At 42.0% G+C, this 16,208-nt stretch overlaps 2 protein-coding genes across 2 annotated transcripts in view; one reads left to right on the plus strand and one right to left on the minus strand.

Moving 5' to 3' along the window:
- The window catches only part of LOC129777875 (facilitated trehalose transporter Tret1-like), a 39,530-nt gene extending 29,393 nt beyond the window's left edge, over positions 1–10,137 (plus strand). The window contains exons 5-6 of the mRNA XM_055784445.1: positions 8,850–9,680; positions 9,745–10,137. Coding sequence (XP_055640420.1) covers positions 8,850–9,680; positions 9,745–10,081 — 1,168 coding nt within the window. The 3' untranslated portion in view covers positions 10,082–10,137. The remainder of the gene's footprint in view (positions 1–8,849; positions 9,681–9,744) is intronic.
- On the minus strand, positions 10,103–12,632 carry LOC129777876 (mediator of RNA polymerase II transcription subunit 29). Its single transcript, XM_055784446.1, has 3 exons — positions 12,228–12,632; positions 12,081–12,171; positions 10,103–10,412 (listed from the first exon to the last, which is right to left on the minus strand). Exons 1-3 carry the CDS (start codon positions 12,557–12,559, stop codon positions 10,206–10,208), a joined length of 630 nt encoding a protein of 209 aa, XP_055640421.1. The 5' UTR covers positions 12,560–12,632; the 3' UTR covers positions 10,103–10,205.
- Positions 12,633–16,208: the final 3,576 nt, after the last annotated feature.

Genomic DNA, 16,208 nt, shown 5'->3' on the forward strand with positions numbered 1-16,208 from the left:
CATGAAAGATCTGGCAAGATACTCCTCCGTGACAGAAATTTCGAAGGTTAGACCGACCAAACTGCGTGTTGTCGTAGCTGATCGGAAAGACGCAAACGGTATTGTCGTCGACCAGAGGTTTACCCTGGAATATCGTGTCTACGTGCCTTCCCATGACGTAGAAATCTCGGGGGTGATAACCGAAACGGGTCTGACGTGCAAATCAATTATGGAAGGAGATGGCAGATTTAAAAAGCTGCCTTTGATTAAGGTTAAAATCTTAGAATGCCGACAACTCGGCAAAATCTCCCAGGAAGGGAAAGAATCGAAATTTACGCCGTCCGACTCGTTTAGAGTCACTTTTGCTGGCTCCGCCCTCCCTGACTACGTTATGGTGGACAAATTGAGGCTACCGCTGCGACTCTTCGTGCCAAAGCCCATGACTTGCCTGAAATGCAAGTCAGTTGGTCACACAGCAGCTTACTGCGCCAACAAGGAGCGCTGTGCCACTTGCGGAGAGCAACATGTGGACAAATCCTGCAGTGCGATTGAGCAAAAGTGTCCATATTGCGGAGGAACTCCGCACGTGCTCTCGGCTTGTGAAACTTACAAGAGTCGCTGGGAGAAGCAGAAGCGCTCTTTAAAGGAACGCTCGAAGCGCACTTTTGCGGAAATTTTAAAGGGCGCTTCTCCATTGGCCCAACAGCAACAACCTTTAACCGCAAACAATGTCTTCGCTTCGCTGCCAGTTGACGAAATGGAAGCGGATACAGCTAACGAGGGCACACCGTACATCTTCCAAGGGAATCCCCGGCGCAAAAATGTGACCACTCCCAAAGTTCAAGTACAAGCCCCTCCGGTTATACCCTCTGTTAGCATGCCTAAAAAATCGAGTGCAGCGGACAAGCAAAATCAGGTTCCTCCTGGCTTCCGTGGGAATAATTCACCTTCGAACGACCCAGCACTCGAAGGAACATCAAAAACCCCAACTGTCCCTATTTTACCGTCAAGTTCAACTTCCCAATCGGGATTTATAAAGTTGACTGACCTTGTGGCTCAAATCTTCACATGCTTTAATGTTTCCGACTCCATCAGAACCATTGTCATATCAATGCTTCCAGAATTAAAGACAATTTTGCAACAATTGATGCAAACATGGCCCCTCCTTGCAATGATTATCTCTCTTGATGTCTAATTCAAATAGAGAGGTCGGAGATATCACTGTTTTACAGTGGAATTGTCGTAGTCTTATCCCTAAATTGGATACATTCAAATTTTTAATTCATAAGTTCAATTGTGATGTTTTTGCTCTGTCCGAAACTTGGCTTTCTTCGCGAGATGATCTCTCTTTCCACGATTTTAATATTATACGCTTGGACCGTGATGACAGATACGGAGGGGTGCTATTGGGGATCAATAAGTGCCACTCATTTTTTCGAATTGACCTTCCACCTATTGGAGGGATTGAAGCTGTTGCTTGTCATGCAAACATCAGAGGAAAAGACCTCTGTATTGTCAGCTTGTATTGGCCTCCGAGAGCTGCGGTTAGCCGCAAGCAACTTGTTGACATGTGCTCACTCCTTCCTGAGCCACGATTGATCTTGGGAGACTTCAACTCTCACGGAACTGCCTGGGGGGAACAGTACGACGACAATCGTTCACTGTTGATATATGATCTTTGTAACAGCTTCAATATGACACTTTTGAACACTGGGGAAACAACACGTGTACCTAAACCTCCTGCTAACCCAAGTGCTCTTGACCTCTCGCTTTGCTCGAATTCACTATCGTTAGATTGCAAGTGGAATGTAATCCAGGACCCCAACGGTAGTGATCACTTGCCAATCAAAATTTCCATCACCATTGGGTCGAATTCTTCTGAATCTATAAACATGGCATATGACCTTACAAGACACATTGACTGGAAAAAATATGCGGACGCGATTGCTCTAGCCATCAATTCCAGAGATGGTTTACCTCCATTGGAGGAGTATAACTTCCTTTCTCGTTTGATCTATGACAGCGCGGTTCGCGCTCAAACGAAACCCATCCCAGGTTCCACCATTTCCCGAAGGCCTCCCAATCTATGGTGGGATAGCCAATGTTCCAAGCTTTATGTAGAAAAATCGAATGCATTTAAAGCTTTTCGGAAACGTGGAACCCCTGAAAATTTTCAAACGTATTTAGCCCTTGAAGATCAATTTAAAAACTTAATCAAAGGGAAAAAACGTGCTTATTGGCGAAATTTCGTGGGAGGTTTGTCACGAGAAACGTCAATGAAAAAATTATGGAAAGTGGCTCGAAACATGAGAAATCGCTCTTCAACGAATGAAAGCGAAGAATATTCACATCGATGGATTTTTAATTTTGCACGGAAGGTTTGTCCTGATTCCGCTCCTGTGCAAAAAATTGTTCGAGATATACCACAAGATAGGTGCGATCTTGATTCCGAGTTTTCGATGGTAGAATTCTCTCTTGCTCTCCTTTCATGTAACAATTCTGCTCCGGGATCGGATAGAATTAAGTTCAACTTGCTGAAAAACCTCCCTGATGTGGCGAAACATCGCTTGTTGAATTTATTCAATCGGTTTCTGGAGAATAATATTGTTCCAGATGATTGGAGACAAGTACGAGTTATAGCTATTCAAAAACCCGGAAAACCCGCGTCCGACTTCAATTCGTACCGCCCAATAGCAATGCTGTCTTGTATACGGAAATTGTTGGAGAAAATGATCTTGTTTCGCCTTGATCGATGGGTTGAAACGAATGGCCTACTCTCAGATACACAATATGGGTTCCGCAGGGGCAAGGGGACGAATGATTGTCTTGCGTTGCTTTCTTCAGAAATTCAAATGGCTTACGCCGGAAAAAAACAAATGGCTTCAGTATTCTTGGACATAAAGGGGGCCTTTGATTCTGTTTCAATAGAGGTTTTGTCAGACAAATTACACTCTCGGGGTCTTCCGCCTCTATTGAATAATATTTTATATAACTTGCTTTGTGAGAAGCATTTGAACTTTTCTCACGGAGATTCGGCAGTAAGTCGGGTCTCTTACATGGGACTCCCCCAGGGCTCATGTTTAAGCCCCCTTTTGTACAACTTCTATGTAAGCGACATCGACAATTGCCTTACACAAAATTGCAGCCTAAGACAACTTGCAGATGATGGAGTGGTGTCTGTCGTAGGATCAAACGAATCCGACCTGCAAGGACCCTTACAAGATACTTTGAACAATTTTTCAACCTGGGCCATTGGGCTAGGGATCGAATTCTCCACGGAGAAAACAGAGATGGTGGTTTTTTCTAGGAAGCATAGACCAGCAAAACCAAAGCTTCAACTTTTGGGTAAACCGATCACTCATGCTATGTCATTCAAGTATCTTGGGGTCTGGTTCAACTCCAAATGTACTTGGGGGGCCCATATTAGGTATCTGAGTAAAAAATGTCAACAAAGAATAAACTTTCTCCGTACAATTACCGGCACCTGGTGGGGAGCCCATCCCGAAGATCTTATAATGTTGTATCGAACAACTATTCTCTCAGTGATGGAGTATGGCAGTTTCTGCTTTCAATCAGCTGCCAAAACACACCTCATTAAACTCGAGCGAATTCAGTATCTTTGTCTCCGTATCGCGTTGGGATGTATGCCCTCAACGCATACCATGAGTCTCGAGGTTTTGGCAGGCCTACTCCCACTAAAAGATCGCTTCAATTTATTATCTCTTCGGTTCTTCATCCGGTGTAAGGTCATGAACCCATTGGTGATCGGAAATTTTGAGCAGCTGATCGAGCTAAATTTTCACTCCGGATTCATGAGTTCATATCATGAATTCATCTCCATGCAGGTTGATCCTTCTTCGTATATTCCCAACCGTGTTTGTTTCCCTGACTACATCAATTCCTCTGTGCATTTTGATCTGTCCATGAAGCAAGATATCCATGGATATTCAGATTACCAACGATCGAGGATCGCTCCAACGATCTTCGATGAAAAGTATGGGGGTATCAATTGTGATAATATGTACTTTACTGATGGGTCCACTATAAACGAGTCCACAGGATTTGGAGTGTTCAACGAATTTTTTAGCACCTCACACAGTCTTCAGAATCCTTGCTCAGTGTATATTGCTGAATTGGCAGCAATTCATTGGGCGCTGGACAGCGTCGCCTCACGACCTGTTGAACACTATTACATTGTAACGGATAGTCTTAGCTTGTCGAAGCTATCCGTTCAGTGAGGCCGGAAAAGCACTCGCCGTACTTCCTTGAGAGAATACGAGAAAATTTGAGTGCTTTATCCAGACGCTGTTATGTCATTACCTTTGTGTGGGTCCCTTCTCATTGCTCAATTCCGGGTAATGAGAGGGCTGACTCATTAGCAAAGGTAGGTGCGATTGAAGGCGATATTTATCAGCGTCAAATCGCCTTCAATGAATTTTACTCTTTAGTCCGTAAAAATACCATCGCTAACTGGCAACGCAAATGGAACGAAGGTGAATTGGGCCGGTGGCTTCACTCGATTATCCCTAAGGTTAGCCTCAAACCATGGTTCAAAAGTCTGGACTTGAGTCGGGACTTTATTCGCACCTTCTCCCGACTCATGTCCAATCACTGTTCGTTAGACGCGCTACTCTTTCGTTTCAATCTGGCCGGCAGCAATATCTGCGTTTGTGGCCGAGGCTACCACGACATCGAACACGTTGTTTGGTCGTGTGAGGTGTATCTTGTTGCCAGATCGAATTTAGAGAACTCCCTTCGGGCTAGAGGAAGGCAGCCCAATGTGCCGGTGAGAGATGTGTTGGCTCGGTTAGACCTTGATTACATGTCCCAAATATATGTTTTCCTTAAATCTATCGATGTTCGTGTGTGATTATCCTTATATCCTTATACCCTCCATTTCTTCCTTTATGAGTAATTGGTCCGCTTGCTATAAACAGGAGAATGAAATGTAAATTCACAATAGATGTACGAATAGATTTAAGAATTGAGTGTGTGTGATTATCAACATTGTAATAATTTCCTTATACCCCATCCTTTTCCTGAGAAAAATATGTCACCCTTCTAATCTCGAGTTCACCGCGAGTAATCGGTTTCCCACATTACTAACCATAGATTTAAGAAAATTGTTCATATATATAGTTTTAAAAATATATTTAAGATTTCGGCTCCTTTAAACTTATGCAACTGAGCCTGTAAAAATAAACGAATTTATAAAAAAAAAAAAAAAAAAGACGGGTGGGTAATGTCGGGGACATAACCGGAGTGACGTAGGACTATACAAATGGGACAGCTTTTGTTAAATATATATTTTAAATATATTGTTTTATTTTGAATACGTGAATACCTACCTATCTACCTGAAAAATGGATTAGTTTACTGTTTACTCTTTATGAATATGTTGATGGTTCTGAAAAGAACCTTTGGTGTTGTGTTTTTGTTATCACTCGATATTCCCATCTTGTTCGGTTAAACCTTCCTGTTTAGCTATTGCGTTTGCCACTCGCCACAGCTTTCACAGTAAAATTTCTTCCCATCTAGCTTGTGACATGTTGTTCAGTCAATTACATTGATTGCGACGTGCCGGAGAAACACTTTGCCACTCACTGAAACTAATTGTTGCCTTGATGAGCGCCGAACCGAAGCTGCTCTGTTCTTGATGCGGGTTTTCTGATTGTCGTGAGCAACTTTGCAAGCCAACTCGAGCACTCCGACGGCCGAAACTCTATAATCGCTGTTAGGTATACTGGTGCTCCGGCACCAATCCGTTCGGCCTAGTTACCCTTGCGGAGCAATCAGTGAATGCGACCAACAGGGAACTGGAGACCTGCACGGTTCGAGTGAGACTTTGCCTTTCCCTTAACTTGTCCTCCTTTGTTACGTCCACGATGCCGATGCCGTACAACCACACGGGTTTACGGTTTGAAAGAAAATAAGATATTTTTTGGGGTCCGCGTGTTTTATACTCTAGCGGTACACACTCACAGGATAGAGACAAATCGGCAGACTCAGCCAGAGGGGCGAGTCCAACGAGAAGAACGAATGAGCGTTAAAAGGGAGCGATGGCAAAAAAATACATTCATTACGATTTGTTCGCTCGTTGGATTCACATGCAGGCTAAAAAAGGGTCCTTTTCAGGATCACAAAATTATCTTCAATCTAAAGAGTTTATTGTTTTGTTATCACTCGATATCCCCATCTTGTTCGGCTAAACCTTTCTGTTTAGCGATTGCATTTGCCACTCGCCACAGCTTTCACAGTTGGAAAATTTCTTCCCATCCAGCTAGTGACATATTTTACAGTAAATTATATTTAATGCGACGTGCCGAAGCACCACTCAGTGTCGCATTGGAGGCGATTTCAACCTGTAATTGAACATTTACGATGACAGTGGTACAGTGTCGACTTTCAATGTGGGGTCATAATTTGGACCCCGAACTCTATGTTTACAAAAATGTCCAACTAAATAAGTCGCATTACATGTCCGTCCAATTAGCTAAATGTCGAACTAATTGTAAATTACTGTACTTTCAATCTGGAAACAATTTAAGAATTGGTGAAAATTGAATAATCAGGAAAGTCCCCAACTATCAATAAGCTCAGAACAACTGCCAAATTGACATACTCATCAGATCCTGGCAAACAAATTATGAAAAAATCAATTTGTGTTTTATTATTATTTTGGATAATGTTTTAGAAAGCATTGAACTGTATCTCCTAAACTCTTTTTTGGATGGTTTAATGGCCCTGAAAAGCGCCTTGTTTTATGGAATGGTTCCAATTTAGAAAACTTAGTACTCGTGGTTTTGAAAAAAACCATTTCGAACGTCCTCGATTCCGCTTTGTTCTGGATTTGCCACCAAAGCAGTTTGTATAAAGAACAAACTTTTTTCTTCTGCTACCTGATGCCGTTTTGCGATTGCGTTTGCCACTCGCCACTCGCTGCAACTGCCTGTTGTCTCGATGTCCACCGAACCGAATGTGTTATGTTCCGAATGCGGGTTTTCTTATCGTCGCGAGCAGCTTTGCCAGCTAACTCGATAACTTCGGCGGCCGAAACTATATAACGCCGGCTAGGTGGACTGGTGCACTGGTACTAACGCGCTCGGCCTAGCTACCCTTGCGGGGAACTCCAGACCAACACGGTTCGAGCGGGATTTTGCCTTTCCCTTCACTTTTCCTCCTTTACCATGTCCAGACATGGCTTCTTGGGTTGGTTTGTTGATGTGTTGTGATGCGAACCGATGTGGTGTACGGTTTGAATGAGAATGATCGTTACGGAAGGAAGGAAGGAAGGTATTGTATTATAGAGACTTTAAACTTTTGCAGTTCATTCGTCTCTAGCCTTGAGAAAGGCCCTTTGAAAACTCTACTCTATTCTACTCCAGCGCTACCACCTCCGCCCTCTTGCCTTGAGAAAGGCACTCGATCCCTCGCCGTCCAGCAACGATGTTGTCCAGTCGGTGTCCACACGAAGAATGATCGTTACGGCAGCGGAGCGGGGATTTTTAAGCTGACTGGCTGGCTCGGGAATTACGCATGTGTGAGACTGCGACCAATGTTTCGTTCATTTTTTTCTTTTTCCTTTCCAATCGTGCTTCATTCTATTTCGCTGCTGCTCTGGTTGCCCGTTTTGGTCGGTACGATTTGAGGAACACAAAATGGACCAATCAAAAATGGGCACATAGTGCATTTTGATAATGCTTGATATTTCACAATTATTCAATTATTTATCTCAAGAAAAATGAAATGTTATTCGTTATGATAGATGCGTAGATATATTTCCTATCAATTGATGCAAAAAATTTGCGATCTATTGAGAAATGCTCGAGTTATAAGCGTTCCAAATCTTGCATTTTTTCCTACTTGTTCAGTGCCTGGATTCCCATTTCACCCCCTATATCTTCCGGTTAGACGTAGTCCTACGTCAAAAAGTAACAAATTATCCTTGTGCAGAATTTATTGGAGTTTTCAAAACTGATGTTCGATTTGCGGTGCGATGGTTGTATTGAATTATTCATCATCAAAGACGAAGGGGTAATTTTTCATTCAAACTAAAATATCTCTGTGTGGGAAGATCCTACAGGAACGTTCTTGGAACCAAATGAAAGCAGGTTGATAAGGTTAATTGGATTTGCTGTTGAATTGGTTAGCTAAAAATTGTGTTAGTGTGCAGGCCACAGATTAGCTGCTGAGGATTGTACCGCATTGTGGCAACTCTACACGAGCTGATGATTCTACCGGATAGTGACCATTCTATCTTGGATTCCTCGAGTCGAGAAAGACGCACTACGCTAGATATGGGACAGACTAGGGGGGCGTTGCTGATTAATGGTCAGCTGCATCCCAATAGGAAGTATCCCGTGTCAGGCACAAGTACAGAGCATTGGAGACAGCAACATCCCAACTGCGAAAACACTTGTAATACTAACCTCGAGCCAACTGCGAGTAATCGGTTACATATTACTAACATAGTTGTAAGGCAAACATTGTCGAAATACTGAACTCCCGGCCCCGTCAGGCTGACGCCATATGAGTCCTAATAAAAATATTCCTCCTCAGGGGCTTTGGGCCCTTTGCTCTGGTTCTCAATAGTGTTCGGTTATTTTTTGAAAATGCTATTATAGAGTTTCATCATTCGCAGGCGGAGTTCAAAATAGCGCGTGATTGGCTGTCACTTTATCAGAGCCATAAACGCTATTCACATTCTCTGCCGCCTGGCATGTATTTTCGTTTTTATCCGACGTCACTCGCGGTGTAGAATAGAAGGGGTTCGGATCCATCCGAAGAAGTGGATTTTGGTTACTATTATTCACCACTACATTCACTGATTCCGTTAGCCATACATATTAAAATGAAACATTTTTTTACAGCCAACCATCTATCCGAGGGATACTCACGTCCTGCGCTGGTGTAGCAGTGATGTTGGGCTTCTTCGTGGTTTACCTGCTGGGAACGGTTACCACGTGGCGAATGACTGCAGCCATATGTGCCTCGATTCCGCTTGCGACTATGATTGCAATTTGCTTTGTGCCGGAGACACCCATGTGGCTGCTGTCGAAGGATCGCAAGGAAGATGCCCGTAAATCCCTGCAATGGCTGAGAGGCTGGGTTTCGCCGCATGCTGTCGAGAAAGAGTTCCAGGAAATGCAACGCTATAGCATAAATGCGGCCAAATGTACGCCATGCCAGAAGACACAAAGCGCCAAGTGCGACCATCCGGCGCCGACAGAGTGGATGAAATTGCAGGAACTGACACGAAAACGCAATCTGAAGCCGTTCGTTCTGGTCATGCTGTTGTTCGTGTTCGGTCAGCTGAGCGGAATGACAGGAATGCGACCGTATTTGGTTCAAATATTCCAGGCATACGGTGTGCCATTGGACGCAAATTGGGCTACGGTATCCACGGGCCTGTTGGGACTACTGGCCAACATCGTTTGCATGATTTGCATCAAGTTCGTAGGGAAGCGAAAATTAGCCTTATTTTCGATGACGCTAACGGCTATATGCTGCCTCTCACTGTCCATATATGCGTTCAATGTTTTCCCCGCTGGGTGGACTTCTTTCGATGTACACGAGAACATTAACACGGCCGATGGATTGAGTTACATACCCATGTTTCTGTTTTTTATATTAGCTTTCGCCACAAGCGTCGGAGTACTGCCCGTGCCTTGGATTTTACTCAGTGAGGTTTTCCCGTTCAAGTAATTCTGTTCACATTTTACCATTTTGTACACTACAATAATTTGTATCTACTCTTTTCCACAGAAATCGTAGTTTGGCTTGTGGAATTACGGCTGCTCTAAATTATGCTATGACATTTGTTACGACCAAAACTTATTTCAATATGGAAACCTCATTTTCTCTGCCGGGAGTGATACTGTTCTACGGAATTTGCGGAAGTATTGGGGTTCTGTTTATTTATTTCTTTCTACCAGAAACAGAAAAAAGAACACTAGAAGACATCGAAATTTATTTCACGGACACCAAACGTAAATTGACAGACATACATATCAAACGGAATCAGCAGGACTCGGGGAAGGATGCTGATATTTCGGAGAAGAAAGGCGTTACAAATGCAGCATATACTGATAGTGAAAAATAAAAATGATTTCCTTAGAAAATAGTTTGATAATTTATTGCCATATTGAATTATGTGATAGAAGATTATTTTACCCAAACTTATTCATATTTTTGTCGACATATCACAGGCATTCGTTCGAGTTCTATCATTCGCTGGGGGAAATATTTTGGGCCGCACAAATAAGGGTGTCGTGTATATCCTTTGCGTATCCTATCTGTATTTTCACCACATCCAAGTATTGGCTATAGGAGAGAGCATTTGTTTCGGCCGGATTAGGTTGGGTCGGCGCTACCGGAATAGGCAGATACTGCTGTGAAGACGCACCTTGTTGCATGCAAAGTTTTGCAGTTTTCTGTGGATGTTTTTAATAACTATTAGATATTTCTTTTCAACTATTCCATGTTGGCTTAAGTTTTTAAGTTTTTCGGTGGTTTAGATTTTATTTACGTCTGAAAATCACTCGCTCAATCATAAAATTTACGCCTGGCAAGGCCGATTCGAATTCTTTAATTTTCTTTGAAAAAAAAAATTACGAGTATTACCGAATAGAATGCTCGAAATTTTTCTTAAATCTTACGTTTATTAAGCCTACAACAAAAATGATTCAAGGCCGTTGATTCGCAGCAGCAGCACTGTTAAGCAACTTGATGATTTTTTCATACTGCAAGCTCCACCCCACAGCGAAGGAGTTGGACATCCTGAGGCACTTTGTGTCCGCCAGATATAGCCGATCTGGTATTTACAACATCATCTTCCTGCTGCTCCTTAAGCCGGGAGATTGAAGCAACCGGCCGAACGGTGAAGGCAAATCTGGCCAAACTGGACATTTTTATGTGGAAGCGTCAGACGAGACTGGCCGTATCTGAGCAGCAAGCAATCACCCAGAAGAAGTAGCTTGAGTGGCTGATGAAAAACCTTTTCCGGCGAAAGAAGTGAAAAACTTCTTTTTCACTGATGAAAAACTTCTTTCCGTGCTTATAATGAAAGACGAGACGTACTTGATGCTAGAATTTAACGAATGGCAGGGGATCGGGTACTTTACGTTCCCCAGCTAAGCGATGACTTCGAATATATCATCCACATCAAGTTCTCGAAGAAGGTCCTTCTCTGACAGATAAGAAGCGAATGTCCAAGCCGCTCTTCTTTCGAGTCATATGGTGAACGGGGAGATATATAGTACGAAGTGATTGCCGGAAGTTGCGAAGGTGATTTGGTCTTTATGCCGAACTTTGGATCAGCCCATTATGCCAAAAGATCATTGGAGGATGGATCGGCTGGAGATAAACATTGTCGCGAAGACCGCCAACCTTCTCAACACTCCCCAGCTGCAACCGTTAAAAACTGTTGGGCGAATGGCCAAAATGGAGACAGACGACCACCAAAGCCACGAAAATGTAAAGGAACACGCCGACATACATCTTTTCATCGGCCATGGTTGAGGTTCCGGCCAACTTCCGTAAGACCGCCCAGCGCTTTATTTACGATACTTCATCAAACAACCCTGTCTCTTCCTGTCCCGTATACACTAGTTATTCCGGCTTATTTAACACGTTAAGCCCTGACCGAGCTAGGGGACCAAAGAAGATCTTTTCGTCTGACTCGCGTTGGTCCCTGCGGATCAATAGGGGACTTTTATAAAAATCATTTTCCATTTTTGTTGCTGTCGCTTCCAGTTGACATTCTCTAAACAAAAAGCCCACTGTCAGTGCGATGAAACCAGCCCAACGTATTAGTCTTAGGATGCATTAGAAGCGCTCTTGAACAGTCTGCCAAATAAAATTTTTTTTGAGGTTCATCCATTTAAGAAAATCAACATGATCAAATTGTGATGTTGAAATATACTGATATCGCGGGACATTTTCGTTTCTTTTGCCAAATGCGGGACATTTTGTTGAAATGCAGGACTGTCCCGCGTAACGCGGGACGTCTGGTCACTTTACTTAAGTAGTTATTCTGTTGAGTTTTCCTCATATATACACCACCAAATAAGTGTAAATGGCCTCACAACCAATAAACTTACTAGGTTTAACTCTATCTGGTCACAAATTGAGTAGAATTCCTCCAGGTGTTTATCAAATCTTAAGCCGGTAGCATTCATGTCTCCTCCTTTCCTATTAAACACGGATTAAAAGCTAGTGATTCTTCCAACTATTATGAATTTACTTACGTCCCAACATCGTTCAGATTATTCTGCTGCAGTAACTGGGCAGCTGTTTTGATCGTTGTCGTTAGTGCTTCCCTCATTGGAACCACCAGGCTCTTAACCTTGGAAATATTGTCAACTTTATCTGTTTGCTGGACCTGTTGTTGCTGGGCTTGCGCTTGCTGCTGTTGTTGTTGCGCTGCATGCTGCTGTTGCTGCTGCTGCATTTGAGGGGACTGCATCATGACCGGCGAAACACCAACACCACCTACTGGGGCGGGAATCCCGACGGGTCCTCCAGGTCCTACTGGAACTACTCCTGGCTGTTGCATGTGCATTCCCATCGAATTCATCATGTTGTAAGGAAAAGTATTAGTATAGGATATGAAACACAATCGATGCACCAGCGCAAATGCTTCACTCGCAAATATACGTATATAAACTAAATAAACAAATAGCTGTCAAAAAAATGGCTGCGTGCTGCTAAGTGTTATGAAATTCACACGGTTAATGTGAAGTACTCATTTTATGTTGATATTATTTCATTCCTATGAGTAGTTGACCAAAGATGCAGGTTTGAAGACATGTCTGAATTTTGGAGACATGGAACTACCACATGGACACTTTTAGGGAGGGTAGGGGGTACGAAAATATCCACGCTTGTTCACGGTAAGGAGGGAGGTGATATAGATAATGTCCACGTCAGTGTTGCCACATTTAAATCTGTACCAGAGGGGTTAAAAATCATTCTCATCGAAAATATTCGTTGTAGAGAAAAAACTAATTTATTAGCAAGAAAAAATATTCATTAATTTTTTTATTTGAATAGTTTATTTTTACAGGCTCGGTTACATAAGTTTAAAGGAGCCGAACTCCTTACTGTATTGTTACTAGTATATATAAATTTTTCCTTAATTCTAATGTTAATAATGTAGAAAACCGATTACTCGCGGTCGACTCGTGTTTAGAAGGGTGACATATTTTTTTCAGGAAAAGGAGGGGATATGAGGATATGTTGACAATGTTCACACTCACACTAAAAATACTCATTTATTCACTACAAAAACTACATTTACCTTTGCAAGTCATTCATTTGTTTGATGATGCTTATACATAGTTTTTCTGAATCTATTTTCCATACCATCATTTATTTAAATTTTCAAATTGCTGCCACGAGGTTTGATCAAATCTTTCGATCTCAAAATAGCGTTCATCGTATCGTTGCTGTAACGGTTTCAAAGCTAATTTTTGTTCTGATTATATTCAGAATAAAAATCACTCGACACAGTTGCCAAGGTGTGAGGCATAGTGAGAATGTTACAAATAAGACATCCAAGCGCCGAAATGCGGGCGAACCCTTAATTCGTTTTAGACATTCAATTTTTGTCCACATGCTCGTTTTCTGAAACTGCACAGTACGGGTACGGAATTAATTCTCCCGATCTTGTACATTTCCATTGTAGAATTCTGGGAACGCTTCTAACATAACGTTAATTTGGAAAAGTTTCTGGGGTTTAATATTGGCGATCTAACGTACAAATCTACACCAAGGCGGCGCTGCGGTGAAAGTGATGATGGTTTTAAATTTTGCCATGTGAGCTTATGGAAGGTTTGTAGTTCTTTCCACAAATTACAATGTTATAATCATAAAAGAATATTTGATTGCGATGAGTTTGTAAGAAATTTAATTCTGCGCAATTTTATATATAACATGTTATTTATTTAACTCTTTCAGTAGTGAAAACTATAAAAATGTTGACAATGGTTGAATTAAAGAAGGAAATTCGAGAGTACAATCAAACACAAGTAGAAAAATGCACGATTCCTGCATGTGAGAACTACCTTGGAAAGCCCGGAAGTAAAATATACGTGTATTGTTTTTTGAGTTTTAGGTTACATTAGCATCATTATCTTTGTTCACCAACAAAATCCAGATGTCTCACCGATCGTTTACGTTTTGCGTTAGATCGCCAATTGCCACAGCCTTGAGCTTCAGATCACCAAAATCGACTCTTTTTATTTTTATTCCAACCGAAAAACTCTTGTTCGTTTTCAAATGATCTTCAAATTTAATAGCATTTGACAGTGAAACAACGTAAAATTACTCACAGATATTAGTGAGAATGATCAAATAAAAAACTTTTAGCTCTTCATGTAGCATCGTGCATTCAGGGTTTTCAGCCTGGAAAACAATTCAAAATTGATCTGGATCAAAACATAGGAGAACCGCGGGTAAGACGGACAGTGGGGGTATAATGGAAAGGTGGGTGATTTGCATAGTTGCATTATGAATTTCAAATTTCTGTTGATTGGAACCCCTTCTACATGTTTTTCTATAATATTTAAACCATCCTATGACAATGAATACTGATCAAAAGTGGAAAAGGGAAACAAAAACCGAAAATCAAACATGATTCTGCGTGTGGATGTAATTTTTGCGGCTTCGATATTAAGCATTTTGAGTGGTTTAATTGCAAAATTGAATTCGCTGGAGGTTATATTTCGGTTTGTGAGTTGACAGAGAAGCGATATTAGGTTTGTACGGAAGAGTAAATTCATTCGTAAGTGGTAAATTTAAATTATTGAAATAATTGTACTGGTGGGGTTGAAATGGACAGTCACATCCATACTCATATCCAATGCATGATGGAAAGTGAAGGGAAGAATATTCAACTCTTTTTTTATTTTGCTTTCTCTTTTTATTCTATATCAGTTACTGGACACACAAACACTGAGAGAGAGCGAACTTATTCCTCTCGCGAGCGATAATATTCTACGTTTCGTATAGTATTAACATGTCCATATTACTCCCGGGTATAATGGACCCCCATCGTGGGGGTCCTACTTTTCGGCTTGTCTGTAATCTGTATCAATCTGTACTTTTTGACGAAAATCTGTACTCTGTACCGTACAGAATCTGTACCAAAAATAACGAAAAAATCTGTACCATTCCAAATAAATCTGTATGTGTGGCAACAATGGTCCACATGGCCACGTTATTTTTTTTTTTGTTATCAATAATACATTCATGTAGTATTGGGGTTTCGATACACCTGCCACTTTTGATGTAATAACTGCTTCGTTTCTATTTTTCGAGAACTCCAAATACGAACAACAAATTCTTTTATGGGTGCATGGGCTGGACACATCTGACAGTAAAGCTCGTGTTCATTAGGATGAGGTGATTTTAGCAATACGTTTCTGGTTTGTCTGGAAGGTTCGTGCCACCATAATTAAACCGAGACACCGAGCAAGAATAATTCTTGGTACACGACACATAAATTAAGAGATATTCTACAGATATATAAATTAAACACGGAACCACCCGAGCGGATCCAACTGCTATCGGAATCACTCCAACATCACCGATGGAATCTAATAGTGCGATAGCGTGGCCAGCGATATCGAACACGCGTATACTGTCAACAAGATGGACCAGCACCGGCAAGAATGCAGACACGGTATTTGACACCGCCCACGTGCCATCATTGTCTGGTGCAAAGTAATCAGTTTTTGCAATAGTGACAGGGGAGTTAGGTTTCCGAAAGAATAAATTATTATAGTTTCGACGACCATCGTGTAAGTCCTCTTTTAATCCGTTTGTCCTAGGCAACCTTAGTATCACCAAGAGCGTTTTGCATAGACCGGAAGGGATGATAATCACTTGGAGCCAGGTCCGGACTATACGGTGGGTGCAATAGGACATCCCATCCGAGCTCCCGTAGCTTCTGGCGGGTCATCAAAGATGTGTGAGGCCGAACGTTGTCCTGGTGGAAAACAACACCATTCCTGGCCGTCAATCCGGGCTTGGCGATGGTTTGGGGCGGGTCACCGCGCTTCGACCACGACTTTTTCCACTTTAGATTGTCGTACGTGATCCACTTTTCATCACCAGTCACCATCTTCTTCAAAAATGGCTCGAGTTCGTTCCGTTTCAGCAGTGCATCGCAGGCGTTGATTCGGTCTAAATGATTTCTTTGCGTCAACTCGTGTGGTACTCATACA

This window comes from Toxorhynchites rutilus, chromosome 3 (genome assembly GCF_029784135.1).
Source record: "Toxorhynchites rutilus septentrionalis strain SRP chromosome 3, ASM2978413v1, whole genome shotgun sequence".
Classification (NCBI taxonomy): Eukaryota; Metazoa; Arthropoda; class Insecta; order Diptera; family Culicidae; genus Toxorhynchites; species Toxorhynchites rutilus.